General features: G+C 40.1%; 1 protein-coding gene across 3 annotated transcripts in view; it reads left to right on the top strand.

The window, feature by feature from the left end:
- The window catches only part of SLC12A1 (solute carrier family 12 member 1), a 142522-nt gene that overhangs the window by 56705 nt on the left and 60484 nt on the right, over positions 1–25333 (top strand). For all 3 annotated transcript variants that reach the window (XM_020976430.2, XM_020976370.2, XM_078151265.1), the window contains exons 15-18: positions 2479–2634; positions 4104–4203; positions 5617–5728; positions 22770–22910. In XM_020976430.2, the coding sequence (XP_020832089.1) occupies positions 2479–2634; positions 4104–4203; positions 5617–5728; positions 22770–22910 (509 nt within the window). The remainder of the gene's footprint in view (positions 1–2478; positions 2635–4103; positions 4204–5616; positions 5729–22769; positions 22911–25333) is intronic.

Genomic DNA, 25333 nt, shown 5'->3' with positions numbered 1-25333 from the left:
GCCTCCTCACTCCTCCCTTCCGAAAAATTAGAGGAAGGATAACATGGTTGCACAACTGAATTTATAAGCATCTCTATACTTATATCCTGGTGGTGGGCAGTGTAATCCACTCTATGTCGGTGAGTTGGGGGATAACTTCTGAAATTGAAGGGGAAATCATATGATCAATGGCCTTCTTGACCAACCGTAAAGTCAATTTTCTCCTGCTGCAATAAATTATTCATTGCTAGAGAAACTACATTTATTTCAGCAGTAGAAAAACACGGCTATTTATTTCCAGGGTGAAAGTGGCCAAAGAAGTGGAATAAATGTATATATTTGAAACTTCCATACTATCAATTTGCTTCTTGCCAGTGGTACAGAGGAGAAAAAGGATGAGTAGCTTCCATAATTACCTACTGAGCAGAGTAAAGGCAGATCCATGGTGGGCAACTATCATTCAAATACAGATGACCTCAATATATTTCTTTACCTGGATTAATAGTGGCTCAAAATTGTAAACCAAAGACTAATTCCTCACCATGCCACCTCCCATTGCGCTCCTCCCCACCCCCACCACTCTCAGTACCTCTGCCACTTTTTTTCTTCCATTACCTAAATCCCTACCACATTAATGGGACAGGAGTCAAAGGACCTGAATTGGAATCCCAGCTCTGATGTTTTTCATCTGTGTTTATGTGTTGGAGGTAGGGGAACAGGGAGAGGAGGGAAAGAAAAAAGCATTTATGAAGTGCCTACTACAAACCAGTCACTGTGCTAAGTGTTTTACAAATATTACCTCATTTTTATCTCAAATATTATCTCACAACAACCCTGGGAAGGAGGTGCTAATATTATCCCCATTTTACAGTTGAGAAAATTGAGGCAGACAGAGATTAAGTGACTTGCCCAGAGTCACACAGCTAGTAAGTATCTGAGGCCATGTTTGATCTCAGGTCTTCCTGACTCCAGACTCAGCATTCTATCTACTTTACCCCCAGCTACTTTTAAGTGACTTTGGATAAGTTTCTGTATCTGTGAAATTAGGATGTTGGACTATAATGGATTTCCAAGGTTCTTTCCAACTTAGATGATCTCATGGTCCTAATCTTGGTTTTCAGGATTACTATTTCTTCAAAGCAGTACTTTTTGACTATCAGACAATTATCATTGAGAGCCATTTGTGTGATGTTAAAGCTTCTCCCCTTCCTTCTTGCTGTCTCCTTTTCCAGAAATCTGATTTGAAAGATATCTAACCAAGACAGATGGACCCTAGAAAAGGACCCTAGAAGGGAGCCCCTTCTTCCAAAAAAAAAAAGTTACTGATCCACAAAATCAGTTTAGGATGATGTATATAAAAATAAAATTATATTTTAAAAATGTTTTATGTTTGATGAGTAAGGTATCTGTGATTTATGGTTTTTTTCTTAATTCAACAATAAACATGTATTAAACACCAATTGTATAATAGCCAAGGCACTGTGTTAAGTGTTAGGAATGCAAAACTAAAAACACTTCCTTGAAGGAGTGTACAATCTACTAAGTAGTAGAAGACGTGTACAAATAATTCTAATGTAAGGCAAAATGTGATAATGAATAACAAACACTTATTAAGGACATAAACTGTACCAAGCACTTATAAAGAATGTGCTGCCAAAAAATTGCACTCCTTTTATGGGGAAGGAGATGATCAAAGAAGGCTTCATGGAGGAGGTGATACCTGACCTGGGCCTCGAAGTAAGGGGGGTATTTCAACAAGCAGAGAAATGAGCAAATCTTATGCTAAGCTAGTAGTTGTCACAAGCAATGTCATGAAGACCAGAGAAGCCAGTATGGGGGGGGGGTTAAATAGGAGGGAGGGGCAGAATATTTCCAGTATAAAATAAAATTGTGAAGACAGATTGGAACTTGATTACATAAAGCCCTGCATGCCAGCAATAGGAATGTATGCTTCATGAGTAACATGATCAAAGTGGTATATTAAGAGATGGAGACTCAAGAAGGCCACATGACTTACCTCATTATCAAGAAGGTAGTCAGAGATAGCACTTGGAGATTATAACCAGCATTCTAATGATATACTTATCCCTCCTACTAGATGATGAGGCACCATAGAACAATGGAAACAGCATGAAATTTGGAGTCAGAAGACCTGGGTTTGAGTCCTTACTGTTGTTTACTAATAATATAACTTTGAACAAGTCATGTAACTTCTCTGAGCCTCAACTTCTTCATCTGTAAAATGGGGATAGCAATTCTTTCACGATCTATTATTCAGAATTTGGTTATTGAGAAGATACAATTAGTTGACCCATGTAAAACTTTATATAAAATAAGATCTATGAGCTATTATTATAAGCTCCTTGAGGACGGAGGTTATGTCTTATGTGTCTCTCCCGACAGCAAGCACAGTCCTTCACATATAGTGGATGCAATAAATATTGAATTGAATTGAGGTTGAATGGAATTGAATTAAATAAACTTGTTCTTGATTTTCAGGCTGGAGACCTGCATATGGGGTTTACAACATGTGGGTATCTCTTTCTGGAGCCATATTGTGCTGTGCAGTCATGTTTGTTATAAATTGGTGGGCAGCTGTCATCACCTATGTTATTGAGTTCTTCCTCTATATCTATGTGACATACAAAAAGCCAGGTAAGCTCAGAAAGGCCCTTTCATTATACAGCTGTCAAATCATATTTGATGAACCAACCACGGTTGTCAGCACCACTTTCCATTTAACCATAGAAAACAACCAATGGGCAAGTTTGCGTACTGGTTGCTTGATAGCCGAGTTTTCTAGGGAAGAGGCAGAGGGGTTGTTTGCTGCTCCAAGCATCGAAATATCTTGAAAATGGTCGCTTAGCATCAACTGACCTTCCCCCATACTTACTGCCCACCATTTCTCTGATTTATTCAGAATAAGACTGATGGGGGAAAGTGTTGCCTTCATCCCAGAGATGATTTATAGAAGGTTGGGGGCTCCCCTTCCTTTCTCTGAGACTCTCTGGACTCATTAAAGTTAGAACATCCTTTTTTTTACCTTTAAGTTTGATGAAACAGAAAAAGGAAGCAGACTCTTCTCCCCTGCCACATAAAGTAATCCTTGGAGGGCCAGATCTAGAAGAAATACTGAAAATCAGTAAAGCTCTTTAGGGATATCCATTTTGCATGAATTCTTGCCCACTTCGTTAGCTTATTTATTCAGAAAAACATTTGCTGAGTACCATCTGCTTGCACATCCACCCCTTTTGTCTCCTTCTCTCATGCCCTTGAAAATGGCCCTTTAAGCTCTTTGTTTTTGGCATACGGATCTTATTCGTGGGCTGACTCACTTCTTGAGTCTGCTTGCCCAGAATGTGATCTTCATACAACCCCCTCCCCGAAATGAGAACCCAATAAAAGGCTACATGACTTACAGTTTCCTGCTTAGCTAGACATTCTCTACACAGAAACAATGTTTCCCACTCTTGGGTATTGTTTATGAATATACAAGACATTCTCTCAGACATTTGAGAAACACAGTGTAGTGTAATGGAAAGCACTCTGACCCTGGAATGAGAGGATGAGGGTTCAAATCCTGAAATTTATTACTACCTGTGATACTATGGGCAAATCATTAAATCTCCTACGGCCTTTAATTCTTAATCTGTAAAGAGAAGAGGTTGCACTAGATGTCCATTAAAGGTCCCTTCTAGCTCTAAACCTATGATCTTATAAACTCTACATTGTGATTCCTCCAGTTTTGACCCTTTTTTTTTTCTGTTGGTGAAGCTGAGGGAGGGAGGGAGGGAGGGAGGGAGGGAGGAGGAGAGGAAACATTTGCTTATTAAGAAGGACTATGCTCCAGTGCTAAGTACTTTACAAACATTATCTCACTTAATCCTCACAACGACCAGGGAAGGTAGATACTATTATTATCCCTATTTTATGGGGGAAGGAAACTGAGACAGACAGGGTGAAGTGACTTGCCCAGAGTCACACAATTAGGAAGCATTTGTGGCTGGATTTGAACTCAGGTCTTCTTGACTTCAGATTTAGTGCTCTCTGCTGTTCCTAGTTCAAAGGAGAAAAAAAAAACCCTAAACATTGCTTATTCTGTCATCATCTCTCTTCATCCATAGATGTGAACTGGGGATCCTCTACTCAAGCTCTTTCCTATGTGAGTGCTTTAGACAATGCGCTGGAATTAACCACTGTAGAAGATCATGTGAAAAATTTCAGGTAAAGTTAATTACAAAGCACCGTAGTGCTTTTTAAGAACATCTTCTTGCCGAATTGGACCAAGAGCTAAGCACAGATTCTTAGAAAAAAAATCAGATCTTTATCCATGAAAATACTACGTGTCCCTACCCATAATATCTGGTGCCATTTCCCATCCCTTCTTAGCCATGCCCATCCTCTCCTGTTGCTTCCCATATCGCCATGCATGAGTAGCCTTACCCACAGGTGAAGCAGGTAAAGACTAAAGAGCTTGCCATCTGTTGAGAAAACTTGAGAAGCATGACAGGGGCCTTCAAGTATTTGAAGGGATAGCATGTGGAAAAAGGTTTAACCTTAATTCTTCTTGGCCCCAGAAGGCAGAACTAAGGATAGGAAAGGGACAGGAGCTGTAGAAGGGCAGATTTAGGCTTGAGGTTGAGAAAAACTTTACCCTACTTCATCATTTTCTTCCAGTTGATTCCCTACAAAAATGTCTGGACAGCAGGCAACTCAAAGAACTCCAAGAAGTCTTCCCCAAATGCAACTCCCCATGAAAACTTTTAACAAAAAAAATAATTAAGTACTTTTTGATCTTTGCCATAAGTTTTATAGTCATCACTTGGCTTTTTTGTAGTCCTGGCTCTATGTTTACATGAATAAATAAATGTAAATAATTATACTCGGGTTCAAAAAAATCAAGTACAGCAGGGGGGAAACCATGGTTAGAGTACAGTTGTCTAAAAAAAAGTTCTGGGAGTTTTAGTGGACCACAAGCTAAATACGAATCACCAAGGTTATGTAACAGTCAAAAAAGCCAATGCAAATTTGGGTTCTATTAAGAGAGGCCTCACTTCCAGGAATAATGAGGCGATGGCCTCTCTGTACTCTGCTTTGATCAGACCATATCTGTAACATTATGTTCTGTTCTTGCTGAACCCAGTTTAAGAAGAACATTGACAAGCTGAAGAAAGTGCAGAGGAGGGCTACTGGAATGGCGAAGGCCTTCAGTCCATAAGAATCAGAAGAACTGGGAATGTTTAGTCCAGAGAAGACTTAGGGCAAAAAGAGACGTGATAACTGTCTTCATATATGTGAAGGACTGAGTGTGGAGTAGGAGTTCATCTTGTTCTATCTGGCCCCAAACCAAACAGGAGTAGGTGGACATTGTAATGAGGCAAATTTAAACTTGAGGTCAGAAAAAGCAAAAAGTCTTACCAATGATGGAGGTTCAAATGTAGAATGGGCTGTCTTAGGAGGTGGCTAGTTCCTTCTCATTTGAGGTTTTCAATTGGAATAGACTTTAGTGAGGATTCTTTTTGAATAGGCTTTGAACTGAATGGCTGCTGAGGACCTTCCCAACTCCAAAACGCTGTGATCCTATGCATGTGATTCTATTTCCATGGCTAGTGCTTATCATTTATTTTCCATTTGTAGGCCCCAGTGTATTGTTTTAACTGGTGGACCCATGACGAGACCAGCTCTACTGGACATAACGCATGCATTTACCAAGAACAGTGGTCTCTGCATCTGCTGTGAAGTCTATGTGGTAAGCATCTGGAGGGCAGAACTGCAGAGTTAAGGGGATGGATGCCAGGACCGATGGAAGGTGTGTGTTCATAGAAGACTCTTGTGGCCTCCTGCCCTTCCCTTTGTTATTGTCAGGGAAGGGGCAGGATCATTAGCAAGAAAGCAAGGGGCAGGCGGGATAGTTCTTTCTTCTGATTCATAGAGTAATGAGCAGCAAGTACCTGTGTTCCTGAATTTAAATGGTTAGATGAAATATGTTTCAGATTTCATGGGAGACCAACTAAAAGTGATAAATATTTGCAAATGAAGGCCTCAGAGTAAAAAATAAGAGAACTGACTGTGTACAGCTCAAAGAAAAAGTTGGGGGTATGGGGGCATAACTGTGAGTGGAAGCATAAAGGGATTTAATAGAGAGAATAGGGATCAATTTTCTGAGTAATTGATGAGGAGAGAAGTAAACATAATGGGCTTCCATGACAGTACATCACATTTAGGTTAAATATTTGGAAAAATCTGTTACACTAAGGTTACCTGGGGAATGAAGCAAATTTATCCAGGCCCTATAGAAACATTAAAAGCCAAAATTAGTCCCTGTGTGTTCTTCAGGAAGCCTGTCAATAGTTACTGATGCCATAATTTATTAGTATCTTTTTTCTGAAGGAAAGTGGATTGCCAAATTTAACCACCACCATCATCACCAATCTGTGAAACAGGAAGGAACAATAATAAAGCAATCCACTCATGCTGCCCAAAACATACTTGATCCTTTCTAATGTTTTTGCATTAGTTTCCCCATCTGTAAAATGGAGATAATCATAGCACCTATCTCAGGGTTGTTGAGATAATGTATGCAAAGTGCTTTGCAAACCTTAAAGTACTATATAAATATCAGCTATTATTATTATCATAATCCATATGTGCACAGGCATCTCTATCAAAGGCCCCAGCTATTAATTTGTACACAAAATTAGCAAAGTACTTCAAAACCATAGTATGGTATGTTTTATGGGAGCTATAATGATGAGCTATTGTATCATGTTTTTCATTTTTTCAAGTCATTTTCATATCTATTACCCAACTGCATTCTCTTAACTATCTGTCAAGGTAAGTAGAGCAGGTATTATTATCCTACCTGACAGATGAGGACATTGAAATCCAAAGAGGTAAAGGCTAGAGACACACATCTAGTCCATAAGCCTGAATTCAAACTCTTATCTCTCATACTCCAAATCCAGTGATCTTTCTGACGCTATTCTAGGAATCATACCCATGTCCTTAGACCTATTGGGAGGCAGTGTGTCACACTGGAAAGAACAGTTCTGGAATCAGAGGACTTGGGTTCAAATTCCTCCCCTGATATTTACCATCTATGTGACCTTGGGCAAGTCATTTAACTTTCAACAGCCTTACTTTCCTCACCTGTAAAATGAGGAAATTGGATTAGATGACCTCCGAAGTCTCTTCCAGATCTAGGCATATGATCCTAGGATCTAACACGAGTGGCATTGGTCCCTCCAGAGACCTTCTGGACCTTCTAGGAAACAGGCTCTTGAGAAGTGATGTGGCCCTGAGGCCAGCCAGTCAGCAAGGCATAATGCAAGCTTACTTTTGCAGTTAGCAACATCCCAGGTGCTATGTAAAGCAAATACTCCTGCCCTCTTGGAGTTTACACTCTAACATTGGAGAAGATGTAACCTCATGCAATCTCCTAAAAGAAAAGATGGCAACCTAGAAAACACTAACGGGATAAGTAATTGACAAACTATGACGTCAACCATTTTTAATCTTTTAAGCACCTTTCTCTCATGTTATCAGCTTTGGCATCCTGGGTTAATAGAGTTTCATTTTTTTGCCAATATGCGACAGGGGCCTGTTTTGATGGAGTAAGCACTTTGGTGTGTTTTCCTTATCTAGCAATTTAGGCAAAATTGAGTTTAGTGGGCAATGAAAATATGATTGAGTGAAATTCCCTGCTTTCTTTAGCAATGGAGAAATGAATTGGGGTAGGGGGGCAAAAATGGTTATAGATTGGCAAGAATAAATAGGGCCAATAAGGTCATGGTTTTAATCCCTTCGTTACCACAGCTAGGAAAAAAAGATGCAGTTGCTTCTAAAACTCAGTTTTATCATAAGAAATCTGACTGGCAGCTACATCACCACCTTTGGGAGGGTTCTTTGTCTGTGTAACATGTGTCTTGGGCCATATCATACGTTTCCATGTTGATTGCCCAAGAGTTCTGACCCCAGGTGATTGTATTCTCTTAGGGGGCTCAAAGCACTTTCTGCAATGGTTATGATTTGTCAGTCGCTTTCTGGGAGCTCTTGGGACTGCAGATGTTGTCAATGTTATTATGCTCCAAGCTTAATTGTCCATCACCTTTTTGCAAAAGAACATAGAGAGGCAGAGAGAGAAGCTTTGCCACAGGAAAAATGATTTCTTAAAGCACTGGCCTAGGCTGGCCTCGGGTGCAGGCAATGGGTGGGGAGATAAATGCTAAATTGTAATAATGATGTAAGAATGACAAAAACAATATTGGTTTTCACCCTAGGGAGCTGGTGCTTAGTCATCATTTTCAGCCTTAGGAGTATTTCCATTTCACATATAAACCAACAACTTCTGCTTTTGGGAATGACAAAATTTAGGTACTAGATCTTTTAGGGCCCTCAACAGGTTAATAATGAGCAATCTGCCACCTGAGAGGTCATGGAAGTTGTAGCCTTTGTCTACATCTCTCTGGGACTGACAGGCATGTGAGTCATTGGGAAGAAGGGAAGGCCCACGGCTCATTGGCCTTCCAAATATCCTGAGGCTGGAGAGAAGGATCACTACCAGACACACCACAGGCTGCTGGCACATCCCCTTCCTTGACCCCTGGCCATGGAAGTAGAGGGCTAGGGCTGGAAGCCTCCAGGATTGAAAAGTTGGCAGCTAACAACTGTAACATTAGCGTTTCCCCATTGTCCTAATGCGTGTGAGTCTTGAAGTAAGGCATAATAGTAATAATAGCTTTTATTTAGATAGTGGTTTATACTTTACAAAGTGCTTTAAATTAGAAGTAATAAAAGTAATATTATCTCCATTAAAGGGATGAGGAAACTGAGACCTAGAAAGAGTGAATAATACAATAATTATAGCTGTGTTTACAATGCATTTTACATATATTATTACATTTGATCCTCACGGTAATCCAAGAGGCAGATGTTATCATTACCCCCATTTTACAGATGAAGAAACTAAGGCTGAGTGACTTGCCCAAGGTCGCACAGCTAGTAAGTGTCTGAAGAAGGATTTTAATTTAGGTCTTCCTAACTCTAGATCTAGCACTCCATGCATTGGAACCACCTAGAAATGTACATCTAAGTGACGCATGACCACACAGCTAGTGAGTATCAAAGCTGGGACAAGAACCTAGGTTTTGAGGCTCCAAATGCATGGTTCTTTCCATATTTGAATTGAGGCCAGTTATTTTCATAATAATAAGATAGTTCAATTTCTAATACAGTAAATATTGATAGACATAATCCACATCAACAAAAGCTCTTGGGGGAAGAGTCCTTAATAATTTTTGAGGGTGTAAAGAGGTCCTGAGGCCAAAACGTTTGAGCGTCTCCGTACAACACTATTATGTAAAGAGGCAGGTCAGTCAATGGTTTTTGGGATTCAAAAGGCACATACAGCATTTTCCTTTTCCATTCTCTTTTTCTTTCTTTTTTCTTTTTCTTTTTTTAAGGCAATTGGGGTTAAGTGACTTGACCAGGGTCACACAGCTAGTAAGTATCAAGTTTTTGGTCTAAGGCCAGATTTGGACTGAGGTCCTCCTGACTTCAGAGTCGATGCTCTATCCACTGCACCACCTAGCTGCCCCACCATTCCCCTTTTCTGAATTTTCCTTTATATACTTTTTTTTTCTAATTTAAAAGGTCATTTAGGCTACTAAGTACATAATTCTATGCAACTTGGTTGGTTTTTGAAGAAGGAACATTTATTTTTCTTACTTTCTTACTGTCTTAGGCCTCGAACCTCCTTAAGAGAGCCTGAAAATTAGCTCTCTTCCCATTGTGTGAGGATAGAGAACAGTCACATGAAACTTCCCTGCAACAGCACATCAATCCCCCTAAGTCCACTTTTGTAGCTACAGATTGGAAGTCTAACCTATGGACCTCCAGAATGTCTTCATTTATTGTTTTGCCAAATAACATAATGCAATGTCTTTTTGGTATCTCCTTCTGGCCTTCAACTATGAAACTATTTCTTGGCCCTGGGCTGTCTGACCCAGAACCACTTTCTTTCACCTGTGGGACTCCAGACCTCCCTTTGTATCATGATCCTTTCTTTCACCTATGTTCCTTCTGTTACATATAAAAATGGGCCCAGGATCCTAGCTTCTCCCTCTTCTACCACTGCTGTCCCTCTGATATACACATGACCTTTCCATAGGCTCTCTAACCATTAGGAAACAGATTTACAAATATCTAACAGAAGGCAAAGGTTATAAAGCTACAAGGTATCTGAAAAGGGGATCTTGGTCTTTAAGGAAAGTGTAAATGGAGCTAGGGCTTGTCTTTCTTAGCTCCCTCCTTTTTTGCTGACATATTCTCTTAGTATTTATCCCCAAAGGAAGCCTCACTCAGACTTTTCTAGACCAAGCTCTCACACTCCTAACCTGGGATAAATCTGGATTGGCAGCTGTCTAGTTCATTCAGTTGCTTCCCAAATCCACTTTCTGGTCTTATCTTCACAGCCCCTCTCTAAGCCATGCTTCCTGACTTATTTTCAAAGACACTGAGAGGTTAAATCACTTGCTCAGGGTCACATGGACAACATGTATCAGAAGTGAGATGGGGAACTTGAACTCTACTCTTACTGACTACAGGGCTAGCTGTCTGCCCACTCTGCCTCACTGCCTCTCATGGGAAATCCATAAATGTTAGAGCCTGGTGACCCATCCCTCTTGTTTTATTTGAACTCCAGCAGCTCTACCTATACGTGGATACTTAGGTAAAATCAGTGCTGCAAAACAGCATCAATGAACAGCTGTCCTACCAGTCAAGACTTGGCAATGTTTAACAAGTATCACATGGCAAACTTGAAATGAATAGCCAAGTAAGGATCTGGGGAGTGCCTCACTGTCTTGGCTACTGTGGTCAATTGTTCTTTTATATTCCTTCCGATGTTTTCTGCTTTAGGGGGTTTCCCCCACGTGTTTCTGGTTACTAATTCTCCGAGGGAAGAGTCAGCAACTCAATATGTAGTCTTTGTTTACCAGGTGACTGTACACATGTTTGCAGTCAGGTCCTGTACTGCTTCAAAGAGCTAAGACACAGAGTAGACCAAAAAGGAGATATGAATGATGATGACATGTGTCATGGATTCATCTCATATCTGACTTATAATGCTTTTTCATTCATTCATTCATTCATCCACTTGTCCCATGTATCCAGTCAGCTGCCAAATCTTACAGTATCTATTTCTATAACATTTTTCCTCTATGGGAAGGGAAGGGAATAAGTATTTATGAAGCATTTACTATATTCCAGGCACTGCACTATACACTCTACTGATTTCATATGGTCATTTCTCTCTACTCACATAACCACTACCTGAGTTCGGATGGTCCCCCCCTTTCTGCTGGACTATTGTATCAGCCTCCTAATTGGTCTCCCTTCTCAAGTCCTTCCCCAGTTCAATCTATCCTTCACCCAACTGCCAAACTCATTTTTCTAAAGTACTCAACAGGATTGACTTTCAACAAACATTCCTTTTTTTGTGTGTGAGGCAATCGGGGTTAAGTGACTTGCCCAGGGTCACACAGCTAGTAAGTGTCATGTGTCTGAGACTGGATTTGAACTCACATCCTCCTGACTCCAAGGCCAGAGCTCTAGCCTCTGCGCCACCTAGCTGCCCCTTCAACAAACATTCCTTAAATGCCTACACTGTCTTCTATAAAGATGAAACAAAACATAATACATTCCCTGAAGACACTTAGATTCTAGTAGGGACATAAGAAAGCTGCAAATAATTATAATACAAGTTACATGTGCCAAGTATATAGATTAATTTTGAGAATAACAAGTCCCAAACCACTGGGTCCATGTTTCCCCTACCCTGGACCTTGGAAGTTTATTATTTTTTTTTACTGCAAGTGAAGGATTTCTTATTTTATTTGGCCCATTTTTCTAGCTTATCATCTTTTTTGGGTCCTTGGCATCTTACCTTTATTATTCATTGGAACTGTTTCTCTTTGTTTTCAGAATTTTATTCTTAAGATCTTACATCACTCTTAGGACAACATCCTCTGCTCTTCCCTGCTCAAAAACCTTTACTTAACCCCACTGCCAAAAGAATCAAGTCCAAATTCCTTAATCATGTGTATTGATCCCTCAAATACCCAAATGTTCCAATAGTCTACTCAGTTCCCATGACCTATTCCTCCTATCCACCTCAACTACAGAGATACTCATACCCTTGATTTTGCCATCTTGCTATGGCTTTAGGCTATGGGTTCCTATCTATCCTTTCTCTGAAGAAGAAATCTCTTTCCAAATCAAGGAAGCATGTCAGACTGTCCATTATTTTCTTCTCTATCTGTGCTGTATTCTGTGATGGTAACTTTCCATCATTTTCTACCCAGGTTCTCATCCTTTCACCTTTAGCAACCAGTTCATCTCTATTGGTCAGAATGAGATCTGGAATAAAAGTTTCCTTCACTGCCCCCTCTACATTTAAAAAAAAATGAAATTATTAAGACAAAACAAGAACTTATGAGCTATTTTGGTTTTGACAGAAAAAGTTCTGGATGATATGCAGAGAGTTGAACCTCTCCATTACTACAGTGTCATACTACAATATAGGCTTGTGATCTGTTTTTACAATCTCTTGTCTATTTCTTTCTATCCAAGTGGTCAATAGTGTACAATATCACATCTATCTTTCCTTCCATTGAACTTCACCTAAAAACTCTCTACCATGTTTCCCTACTAAAGTTCCTGTATCTCTTTACTAGAACATTTTCTTAACTCACATTTCATGATCCCTTTTATCTATTTTTTTTTCCCTGAATGGGAAAGAGAGCTGGCCTCAGAGCTGGTAAGACCTCTGACACAAATTGACCCTTGGTAAACTCAGGTAACCTCTCAGTGCTCTACAAAATTCTCTAAGACTATAATTTCCAGGGAAAGTGCTGACCTGCATTGTTAGAGGGAGTTCTTCCATTCAATAGCTCCCTAAATCAGTGGTGTCAAAATCAAATAGAAATGAGGAGCCATGAAGCTGTACAGAAGGATCTCTGCACACCACATATTGACTTGACTTTAAAATGTAATATTATCCATTTTTTTTTACATTTTCATTTATCTTTTTAAATATTTCCCAGTTATATTTTAATCTGGTTCCCCTGGCATTCAAGAGTGTTCCTGGTGAGGGTCTGGGGGAGGGAAACATTTGGACATCTCAGTCTTAAATCAATGAAACCACAGGAGCAGCCTCTTTCCCTGTACCCTTCCATACACATCCTCTGGTCCTAAGTCCCATCCCACCACGACTCAGTGACTCCTGTATGAATTTGTCCCCCTTCTTTAGAATCTCTACTTACCTTGGTATGCATACTTTGTATAATTGACTATAGACATATAAGGTCTTGAGTTTCATTGCTGGCTGCCCCCCTTGGTTATTATTACTTACTTTCCTCTCTATCAGTTTTTCTTCACATGTTATACCTATACTGTCCATGGAATCTGCCGTGACAGAACCAGTTTTCTGGTTTCCCTTACTTTTCAGCTTAACTTGCCCTCATAAGATTTTTAAGCCTTTAGACAAATATGTTTTTACCAGCCCTCATTAGACTTCAATTCAATTCAATAAATATTTATTAAATACCTGTTAAATGCAAAGCAGTGTGTAAATTAGTGGAAAGTAAACTTTCCAAAAGAAAAAAAAATTGTCTCTGCTCTGAAGATTGGATTGTGGGAAGGAATCAGGTAAATAGAATAAGGAAGAGAGCAGGAAAAACCAGAGGTACCATAAAAAGCTCCACATAAGAACAGGTGCAAGATCTAAGTCTTAGAGAAACCAGAGGATTTTAAGAGGTAGAGGGGAAGAGGGAACACATTCCAGTCATGTAGGAAAACCTGTTTTAAGGCACAGAGATGGGTGATGGAATGTCAAATTCGTGGTTCACTTAGGATGTCAATTTAACAGGAACATTGAGTGTATGTGATACGAAATAAGTCTGGAAAGACAGGTTGGAGTCAAATTGTGGAGAGCTTTAAATCCCAGGCATCTATAGTATTTTTTCCTAGAGATAAGTGAGAACCAGTGAAGATTTTTGAGCCAGAGCATGAGATGATCAAAATTATGCCTTAGGTAGATCATTTTGGTAACCAAATAGAGGATGGACTAGAGAAAGCAATATTAGAAGCAAACAGGTCAATTAGGTCTGCAATAGCACAACTGAGAATGGATTGCTGCTGAACTAGTGGTAAGATGTGTAGAGAGATGGGGATGGACATGAGAGATATTGGGAGGTAGACTAACCAATATGGATGGATGTGGGGGTTGCAGGAAGTTTCAGCCTGTATGACTAAGGGAATGGTGATGCTTGTAAGAGAAGTAGGGTAGTTAGGAAGGTCAGATTTTGAGGAGAAAGATTCAGTTAAGCAAGTAACTGTTCTAGTTTGAGTTAGGCTGGTAGAATGGCATGTATATCCAGGTGGAGATATGCAACAGGAAGTTAGAAATGTCTGATTGAAGCTCAAGGGAGTGGTCAGGGTTGCATATGTAGATTTGGGACTCATTTGCATATAGGTGCTAATTGAAATCTTTAGAGTGAATATTGTCACTTTTGTGATTGTCTCCTACTTAGTCTCTCTGCCTCAAGTCTCTCCCAAAGCCAATCCATCTCCATGCAGCTCACCATGGCTTTTAGGATAAAACATAAATCCTCTTGTTGAAATTTGAAAGCCCTTCACCACCTGGCCCCAACAAATTTTTTTAGCTTTTATCATTCATTGCTCCTATTCCTGAAAGCAATGGTCGCCATGCCTTTGCACTGGTTATCCCTCACAACGGAATGCACTCCTTCCACAGCCACACCTCATAATTCTTCACTTCTTTCAAGATGCAGATCAAGAACCATCTTCTACACGAAGCTTTTCCTTATACCCCAACTGCTTCCAACACCCTCACTAATGACCTTGTATTTATTTTGTAGTTATTCTTTATATATGTACTTTGTAATACTGGTGGGTAGCTCTGTGGAAGGCACTTGATCCTTTCTGCTCCCTCTTCTCTTCTGGAAGGGGCAAAGCTGAATTTCCCCCTAGGTTTCACCTGCTTCCACTCTAACTTTCTTCCTTTCCCACATCAGAGACTAGAGATTTAATTAGCTGTATACTATTAGAACAGTGAGCTGATAGTTAGCACAGAGACAATATAATGGCCTTCAGTCTGTGTGGTCCTTTTATGTGATGTAGTTTATACCAGACACAAAGCTTATTAATACAATGACAATTGTTCAGATCTCCCAGTTAAAGAAAATCCCTAAAACTCAGACAAAGTTTGGCTCTCTGCCCTAATTTAAAATTTACATATTTCTAGCTAACCTCTGGCTTATTAATATTTGAGGCAAAATCAAGATACAGGAAATGTTGAGTTAAAAGAAGTGAGCAGAGTATGTTACAGTGACTGCTACTGGTCAGGCAAAGGGAGGAGAAATTGAGAAAGAGCTGACCTTTTGGAACTTCCCTCAGTCCTCAAAGAGGCCATCATAACTAGCAACTTCAATCTCAATTCTCTGTTCCAAGATGCCTGCCAGGCTCAAAGGACCACCTCTGTCTCTCCCTTCTCTGGCAAGTTCAGCTCTCCTTTCACCTGCTGCCCTCATGCTGCCGACTCTCTCATCTCGGTGTAGGTCCTGGAGACGCCAGGGATGTCATCTACTGCTGCTGTTTGATTCATGCTCATACTCATCAGGACTCCTTCCTCAAAGTCTACTCTCTCACAGATTGAGTGTGTCTCCATAAAAACTCCCAGGCCTCTCTTAAGTCTGCCTCCTGACATAAAGACCTCAATAGTCCAAAATCTTTCTCAGAACTAAGAGGAAATTCAGGTCCTTCTGAACATTCCAGGATTCTAGTTAGTCCTCAACCCTCCATCACACTGATTTATGTCCATGGTGCCTGCCGTTAGAGAAAGTAAGCTCCATGAGAGCAGGAATTGTTTCCTTTTTTGTCTCTTTTTTGTCTCTGGTGTCTAGCACAGTTCCTGGCACTTGCTATGTGCCTGATAAATACTTAATTGGTTGGTTAAAATTGAAAAGAGGACCATATCAGAGCTTTAGGGAATGTTCACATTTTGGGGTCAACAGAAGGAATAAGAATTGTAAAGGGGACCTAAAAGGAGCAATCAGAGAGGTAGCAGGACAACTAGGGAAGCTATTATCAATTTGGAAAGAAAAATATCAGTAAAGTGTCAAAGTCAGACTGAAAAGCTTTGAGTAGTCAGCAGGTGAGAAGAGAAGATAGTGAATGAGGAAGTGAATGAAGAAGAGAAGATAATTCTTTCTAGAAAGTTGGCAGTTAAAAGGAGGAAAAAGAATTCCTCCAGTGGGACTATCTGCAGTAAAGGGACCTGGGTTGTTTTGTGCTATTTTTAAGACATACAAAACCTGAATATGCCTGTCTGCAAGCAAAAGGGAAGGAGCCTTTGGGGGCAGAGAGGGACTAAACAGAGGGAACAGGAGTGACTGAAAAATCAAGGTCATGGAAGAGACAAGAGAGGATGAGATCAAAGACACCAGGTTAGAGCTAGCAAGAAAAAGAACCCTCTCAGACACAAGATAAGAGCTTTTTAAGTGTAGAGGAAGAGAACTGAATGAACTCAAGGCAAAAGGTCCTTATCTTTTCAGTAGAGTTGAAAAATCTGCAGAAAGTGAGGCAAGTAATAGAATTAAGGGGCTTAAAGAAAGGGGAGGAAGTTTGGTGTAGCCATTATGTGAGAAGGTTATAGGGATTCCTAAGACAAGGAAAAGGGAGTTTCCACATAGCACTGAAGGCCCACTTGAAGTTATAATTTTGAAGTAGACCCAAGAGCACTATTTTGTGACTCTCTCTCTCTCTCTCTCTCTCTCTCTCTCTCTCTCTCTCTTTCTTTCTGTGTGTGTGTGTGTGTGTGTGTGTGTGTGTGTGTGTGTGTGTCTCTCTCTCTCACTCCTCTCCCACCCCCAGGCCCTGAGCTCACAAGTGACAGAGCAAGTGATACCACCCCCTTCCATATTCCAATACATTGCCCCCTCACTAACATCTTCTCTTCTCTGGCTACACACAGACACACAGACACATATATATATCTCCAATCTTTCCTTATTTTACTCACTCCTCACCCATGTACCCAAGTCCCTTCATCTTTAAAGCAGCCCTCATTTGAGTTTACCAGCTCTGCTGGCTGTCATCCTCTATGCCACATCCTCTCCTCAGCTAAACCTGAAGGAGATGTCTTTACTCAATCATTCCACTCTCTTTCTTCCAAACTGTCCCATCTGGCTCCCAACCTCATCATTCACCCAAAACTGCTCCCTCCAAAGTTAACAGTGATTCTTAGTTGCCAGAATTAAGGTCGGTTTTCACAATTCTCATTCTCCTTGGTCCGCCTGTAGCTTTAGATATTGTTGACCACATTCTCCTCTTTGGGTTTTCATGATATTATTCTTTCTTGACACTCTTCCTAGCTGTATGACTGCTCCTCCTCAGTCTCCTGAGGGACTGACTATACATATATATTCATATATATGTTTCTATACACATACATACAAGCAGATATGACATATATATAGAATGAACAGGCTGTGGGAATGTATATACCTATACATATATACATACATATATGGCACAGTATGAATTGGTGTATAAGCCAAATCCCCCTACTAAACTTCATGGATGATAGAAACCTATCATTTAAACATTTTATATCCCCCTATATTATGTATACCTACATATACATGTGTGTATATATATACATGTACATACAGGAATATACTTGTATATACATATATGTATACACACATATGAGTTCAAATCCCACCTCTAATTCTTACTACCTTTGTGACTATGGGTAAGTCCCTTAGCCTCTGTTTCCTAAACCTGCAAAATTAAGGGATTAGACTAAATAATCTTAGAGGTCCCTTCCAGTTCTTGATTTATGATTCTATGATCTTATATGGCTACATATATAAATATACATATATACATTATATGTATTTTTCATACATATACATACATTCAACAACTTTAGTACTCAATTTACAATCTTGTACTCCATCCATACTCTATTTTTATTCTCAGCAACATTGATATGCACTTGTTCACACTTGTACTTTAGCAAAATCTTTGGCAGCTATATAAAATGGGGAGATATTTGAGATAGAGAAATCAATTAGGAGGTTATTTATTTACATACACACATATGTATGTATGTATATTGGGAGACTATTTATATATGTTTATACATATATACATGCACGTGTACATGTGAATATATGTGTATGCATATACTGTGCCTATGTAGCAAATGTAAAATATATATGTGTATGTGTCCATATATATTAGACACAGAATGAATTTCTATATATGGCAAATCCCTCTACTAAACTTCATGGAGTACGGAACCTGTCTTATATAAATTTTGTATCTCCTGCAGTGCCTATCACAGTGTTCTACATGCTCTAGGCACTTAAAGATCTTTAAATTGATTGGATAAGATTAATAAGACAAGTCTTTCTGTTTTTTGTTTTCCTCTACTGGTTCCAAAAGAAGAGGATTTGTTTCAATCTTCTGATTAAAAGCTATAACAAATGTCTGTTTTGTAGATTTGTTCCTATGTATGTATGTGTATATATACATATATATATGTACGTATATATATAAATATATGTATATGTGTGTGTGTGTGTGTGTGTGTGTATGTGTGTGTGTGTGTGTTTATAAAATTTGCTGTTGGAGGAACTTGGACAAAACACAGTATTTTCCACCATAGCATCGTATCTAGCCTTAACTCTTCCTGCTACAATTCGGGCCCATTTCCTTTCTTTTGTCTTTAGTAGAAAAGGAGAACATTTTGCTCACTGTCCTCTTCATGGAATAACCGTCCTTCTATTCAAAGACAGTGATCCAGCTTCCTGGTCACCACCTGCCTGCATTTAGTCTGTAGATTAAATAATTGCAAACTCTTCACACTTTCCTCAGACCTGTATTGTAGCATTTGATGTTTTTTTTTAAAAAGAAAGAGAAAAAAACCACCCAACAACCCATAGTTTTGTCTACTGAAATGTTGAGTTCATTTTAAAACTCATTTTTTGGATGAAGTTAGCTATAGAAGTATTTTAATTGGGTGATAAAATCCACTTCTGTGATTCTGACTCACGGTGAGAAGTTAGAGGACTCTGTCCCTGCATGTCTTTCTCTCTCTCTCTTTTTTTTATTATTTGCTTTTTTCCCATGGCGGCAGTATGGCAGCTTTGCTTCCACATTAATATGTGTACAACAATGATAGTATAATAACTTTCAGCAAAGAGAGATTCTGCATGAAATATTTTTATGACTTTACAATATGGCAAACCCGGGCACTAAAGTAAATCTCACTGTCACAGCTAATGTTTAATTTGGATTTTTGTAATACTAATAGATATACACTAGACTGTATTTATTTAAATAAGTGCCAGTTTCCCCAGGGGTTCACAGTCATGCTACTGCAATTCGTAGGCTGATGTTAAAGCACATCCTTCCTGGACCTGGCAGTGATTTCTCTGTCCCATGCCTCCTCTCTCTGTTGGGCTTCCTTCATTCAATTTCCTTTGCTTTGTACTACACAATAGGGCAGAGAGATCCAAGATAGACCCAAGTCATATACCATATTGAATAGAATTTTAGAGTTGAGAAGGACCTTAGAGATCATTTTAGTACAGAGGTTCTTAACCTGGGGACTGTGAACTTCTTTCTAAAAAGATATTTTGATAACAGTATTTTAATGTAATTGATTTCCTTTGTAATCCTATGTATTTTATATTATGCATTTAACAACATTATTCTGAGAAAAGGTCCACAGACTTCCATAAAAAGCAATACCACAAAAAAGGTGAAGAACCCCTGGGTTAGTAGTCTATCTCCTTCCTTTTACGGCTGCTCAGAGAGACCAAGACACTTGCCCAAGATCATGTGGCTAGTTAGTATTAGAACCAGGGGCATGATCTCAGTCTCCTGATATCTACCGCAGTTCTCCTTACTGTCAACCACACTGCCTTCTTAGTGGCTTCTAACGTTTCCAATTTCATCACTTCTCAGAGTGACTGAAAAATAAAATCCCTCCAAAAGAATGCTTATTACTAAGTTTATAAGCAGGGCTAGTCTTCCAACTACATTGGACACTGCCTAAGGATAAGGGCCATCTCTCATGTTTCTCTTACACAGTGCCAGACACATTGGTATCATAGAAAGAGCATTACAGGGTCTGAGTTTAAATCTTGCTTCTTCCATTTACTGCCTTGGTGACTTGGCCACACTACTGAACCTTCGAAGGTCTCAGTTTCCCAAAATGACAAATGAGAGGGTTGGACTAGATGACCACTAAGTCCTTTCCAAAAATACTCATTGAATTAACCTAGAATGGAAGGAGAAGGAGTTAACATATTGGCTAAGGAAGTGATAAGAAGATGGAGCACCTGAACCAAATTAAAATATAATTGGGGAACATTTAAGAAAATAAATAAAAACGCAGTACAACATAGATAATGTCAACATAGTGGTTTCCTAAGTCAATGTGCCTCTGTAGGGATCCATTTGAATTAGACGCCCCTGGCATAACGAACAGAGAGGTGGCCTTGGTGTCACCGGATCAACAAGCATTTATCAGCCATTTGGGGAGAAAGAAATGGCAAACTACTCTGCTATCTTTGCCAAGAAAACCCCAAATGGGGTCGTGAAGAATCAGACATGACTGAAACAACTGAGCAACAACAAAAACTATGTCCTAGGGCAGCACTGAGTTTAACACTGGGGATACTAAGAAAGGTTAAAAAACAAAGTGTCTTCAGGGAGCTGATGTTCTAATGGGAGAAGACAACATGTAAATAACTAGACCTACGCAAGGCATAAACAGAGTAGATAGAGAGAAGGTAATGGTAGAGGGAAAGGCGCTAGCAGCTAGGGCAACTGGAAAAGGCCTCCAGCAGAAGGTGAAATTTTTAAGAGTCCAGAATGAAGGCAAAGAAACTAAGAGATGAAGGTGAAGAGGGAGGGCATTCTTAATACGGGGTACAGCCAGTGCAGAGGTATGGAGTTGGGAGAGGGAGTGTCATGGGCCAGGAATAGCACATTGGTCAATATACCAGGATTGTAGACTGTGTGGAGGGGAGTAAAGAAAACATTGGAAAGGTAGCAAAAGGCCAGGTGTGGCCAACTTTAAATGCCTAACAAGGACTTTGTATTTGATCCTGAAGACTAAATGAAAGCCATCACAGCTTATTAAGTAGGAGGGGATGACATGAGGGGACCTACTCTTTAGAAAAATTAATTTAGGCAACTGAGTTTAAAGATGGATTGGAGGGAGGAGAAAATTGAGATAGGGAGATTAAGAAGAAGGCTATTGCCTTAGTCCAGGTGAAAGGGGATGAGGGCCTGAACTAGAGTGATGGCTACATGAGTGGAGATGTTATGTGAGTAAGGAGAAAGGGACCGATACAAGAGACATTGTGAAGGCACACGTGAGGCGAGTGAGATTTAGGAACTGAGGATGACACTGAGGTCGAAAGCCTGGGACTCCAACAGAGGGAAAGTGATAGTGCCCTTGGCAGACAGAGAAGTGCAGATGAAGGGAAGGGTTTGGGGGGGAAAACAGTGAGTTCGGGTTTGGACAGGTTGAGTTTCAGTTACCCACGGAATGCAGCTATGGCTGCTTATGGAGGATGCCCCTGGAACGTCCTGTTCAAGGTGCCCCAAAGGCAGGAAGATCTGGGTACAGAGCTTGCCTCTGACACTGTAGCTGGGAAAATAAAAGCAACCTATTTAACCATTCAGCATCCCAGAAAACTCTCTAAAACTATGCTTTGGGCGGTTAGTTGCCTATCTGCATTGGTGATGAGAGTCTCCACATTTGGAAACTGATGAAATCAAAGGTCACTGCTCCTCTGCCCTAATTATCTGAACGGGGCAGATACATGTAAATAAAAGTACAACCGTGGAGGGAAAAAAAAACTGGCCTCAGACTTGAGAAGACCTGGGTTCAAGTCCTGACTCAGAGACATATGAATGTGTGACTCTGGGCATCCAGGCAGCTCTCTGAGACTAGAAATTACAAAGAAGGCTCTGATCTGTACTAGTAGAAACCTCCCTATGCTAATAAAAATCACAGGTATAGTTTTTTTGTGCTGTTTTGTTTTTAAGAAGGCTAACAGTGATAACCCAGTGTAGTAAAGAGAAGTCAGAAGCTCTAGTTCTGGCATTTACTTTGTGACCTTGGGCAAGTTACCTAACTTCTCTGGGCCTCAGTTACCCTATCTGCAAAATGAGGGGGTTGCCTAGTCCAAACCCCTGAGGTCCCTTCCAGCTCGAATGAGGTATGAATTATGTAGGGCTACAGCTCACCACCTACTCTGCCCACTAAGTTCTATGTGTTTCTTTAGATTTATGCCGTGGCTATGATTGACTCACCATCCCTAAAAGTGACCCTGAAGGCTGAGCCAAGGGCTGTTGGCATCTTCCTCCTGAGTCACTTTCATCACGGTTCTGCCGTGAGTCCGGGCTCAGCACCACCTGCCCCTTCTCACTTCACTCTGAGTCATTGCAGTTAATTAATCACATGCTAATAACCCCAGACTCCTTGGCTAGAATGTGAATATAAACAGTGGTGGGTTTGGGGAGGGAAGGCTGGATTTTTGTGGAGTTTGGGGAGTTTCCCCCATTCCTTAGCCTAACAGGGCTCAGCTGCCTATTTTTGTCCTTTAAAAAAACAACCACAGCTTGATGTAGAATGCCACGGCTTTTGACCGACCAATAAATTTCATCATGTCTTACAGGGACCGCGCAAGGAGTGTGTGAAGGAGATGAACAACGGCATGGCGAAGAAGCAGGAGTGGCTTCTCAAGAACAAAATTAAGGCTTTCTATGCCGCAGTAGCAGCAGACTGCTTTAGGGATGGTGTCAGAAGTCTCCTTCAGGTAAGGCCAATGAGTGGAAAAGTGAAAGACAATTAACACCGAATGTTAATGAAGCTCTAAAGTGAAATGATCCAGCCAGCCAACTGCCGAGATCAATGCAGATGATTCGGGATTTGGAAGGGGTCTAGTCCTAGGCACCAGCCGCGATGAAAGGATGCCCAGGGTTTTGGTGTCTCTGAGTCGTGAACCATGGAAAATGGAAAATGAGGTTGCCTTTGGCCACCATAACACAATCTGCGCCCACACATATTGAAATGCAAATTTTTTCCGATAGTTGGCAACATTCAGTATCCTATTAAAACTTCAAATTATTTTTGCATTTCATACTATATACAGCATTAAGAGTTAGGCATTTTATCCCTTTTTTTGTGCAAATGATGTGAAGGCAGCTGCTAGACCCGACTAAATAAATGAATGATGATCTGCTGTGTTAAATCTCACAGTCCGCCTAAATTATTTCCAGAATATTTAATTAAATTTAATATTCAGAGATGCTCAAGACTGAAGCACACTGATTTTAGCTCTCTCTATTCTCCCTAGAGCCTTGACCTTTTTTTTGCTCTTAGTACAAAGTAAACAGGTAAAGTCTTTTCCTCATACCTGCTATCATGAACCACAATTCAAGCCATTTAATGCAACAAAGCATTTATTAAGCACCTACTGCATGTAAGGCAAAGTGATAGGTGCTAGGGATATAGGATGAAATAGGTCAGAAGTCCTCCTTTCAAGGAATTTAGAGTTTAGAAAAGAGAAAAAGGCACACATATAAGCACCTATTAGTCAGAAGTTACAAAAAGATACATTTAAGATTGTAGAGAAACATTTCCTTACAATTACAAGTATCTAAAAGTGAAACTGTCTGTTCTGGGAGGTAGTGGATTCCCCATCCCTGGAGATTTTCAAGGAAAACTACTTGTTGGATATGTTTTAAAGGGGATTCTTCTGCAAATTTGGGTTGTACCAGATGGCCATTTAAGTTCTTTCCAGTTCTGTATATCTGTGAGAGAATATACTAACTGCAAACAAAAGATTCAGAGTGTGAAAAATTTAGAGAGGTTCAGATCACATTTCCACCTGTTGAGAGCAGGTAAGGCATCACCATGAAAGTGACATGTGAAATGATCCTTGAAGGAAGAAAAGGATTTTAATTGGTAGAGATGGGAACAGAGTTGCCAGGAATTGGGAAAGATATAAGCAAAGGCATGGGGGTAGGAGAGAACAGGATGAGAATGGGAGGGGACCATAAATGGTCTGGAATTAACTGGAATATGGAGTATGTGAGAGATATAACTGAGAAATTAGGATGGAAAGGCAGGCTAGAGTCAAGGAGGGTCTTGGATGCTTATATAGGAAATTTATAGTTTACGATGTAAGCAATAAAGAGCCATTTTTTATGAGATCAGAGGAGCGTGAATAAACTTAGAAAGAGGGGAGACTAGAGACAGAAAGACCAGTTAGGAACCTATTATGGTGATCTAGGCAAGAAGTGGTTGTACTGTGGAAGTAGAAGGAGCAGGAAACAGTAAGGGAGTAGATCAATTAATGAACAAATATTAATTAAGTACTTACTATGTGCCAGGAAGTGTGCCAGGCACTGGGGATACCAATTCAAAGAATGAAACCATCCCAATGTGTAAGGAGCTTACATTCCAATGAGGACAGAATTGATGCTGCCAAGGTCTATTCAACAGAGCTTGGGGAATAATTGGATTGGGGGTGGGGGGAAGGGCAAAAAAAATAGAGATGACTTGGAAGTTTCAAACTCGGAAAACTGGAATGATAGTATGCCATCAAACAAATAGAGAAAGCAAGAGGAGGGATAGATGTTAGCAAAAAGATAATATGTTCCTTTTTGAGATCACAGAATTAGAGCCAGAAAGTAACTTAGAGGTCACCTAGATCAACATCCTCATTTTACAGACAAGGAAACTGAGGCATACAGAGGTTAACTGAGGTTAACTGACTTGCCCATGTTCACACAACTTACGTTTAACACGACCAGGATTCAAACTCTGATACTTTACTCTAGACCCAGTCCTCTGTCCTCCGTTCAGACAGAGGTGCTGATGGAGCCTTCACATGGAGTTAGGCATCAGGCAGTTGGAAATATGAGAGTGGAACTCTATGGAGATTGGGGGTAGTGGTTCAGATTTAAAAGTAATCTGCTTAAAGTTGATGATTGAAACCCTATGAGTGGACAAGGTTGAAAAAACGGAGTGTAGAAAGAAAACAGAAGGTAGCAAAGGGGAACAATGTGGGGAAGACCCACATGGAAAGGACAGGAAGAGAAACAGTAGTCAATGAAATAGATAATATATAAATACTCAGGGAAATAGAAGGCAAATCATGGCATTACCATGTCAAAAAAGCCAGGGGAGGTGAGAATATCAAGAAAGTGGCTAGGAGGGAAAGGAAAAAAGCAT

This window comes from Phascolarctos cinereus, unplaced genomic scaffold (assembly GCF_003287225.1).
Source record: "Phascolarctos cinereus isolate Bilbo 61053 unplaced genomic scaffold, phaCin_HiC Scaffold_3;HRSCAF=262, whole genome shotgun sequence".
In the NCBI taxonomy this organism is placed as follows: Eukaryota; Metazoa; Chordata; class Mammalia; order Diprotodontia; family Phascolarctidae; genus Phascolarctos; species Phascolarctos cinereus.
The sequence above is the reverse complement of the archived record's forward strand: the minus strand, read 5'-3'. Positions and strand labels throughout refer to the sequence as shown.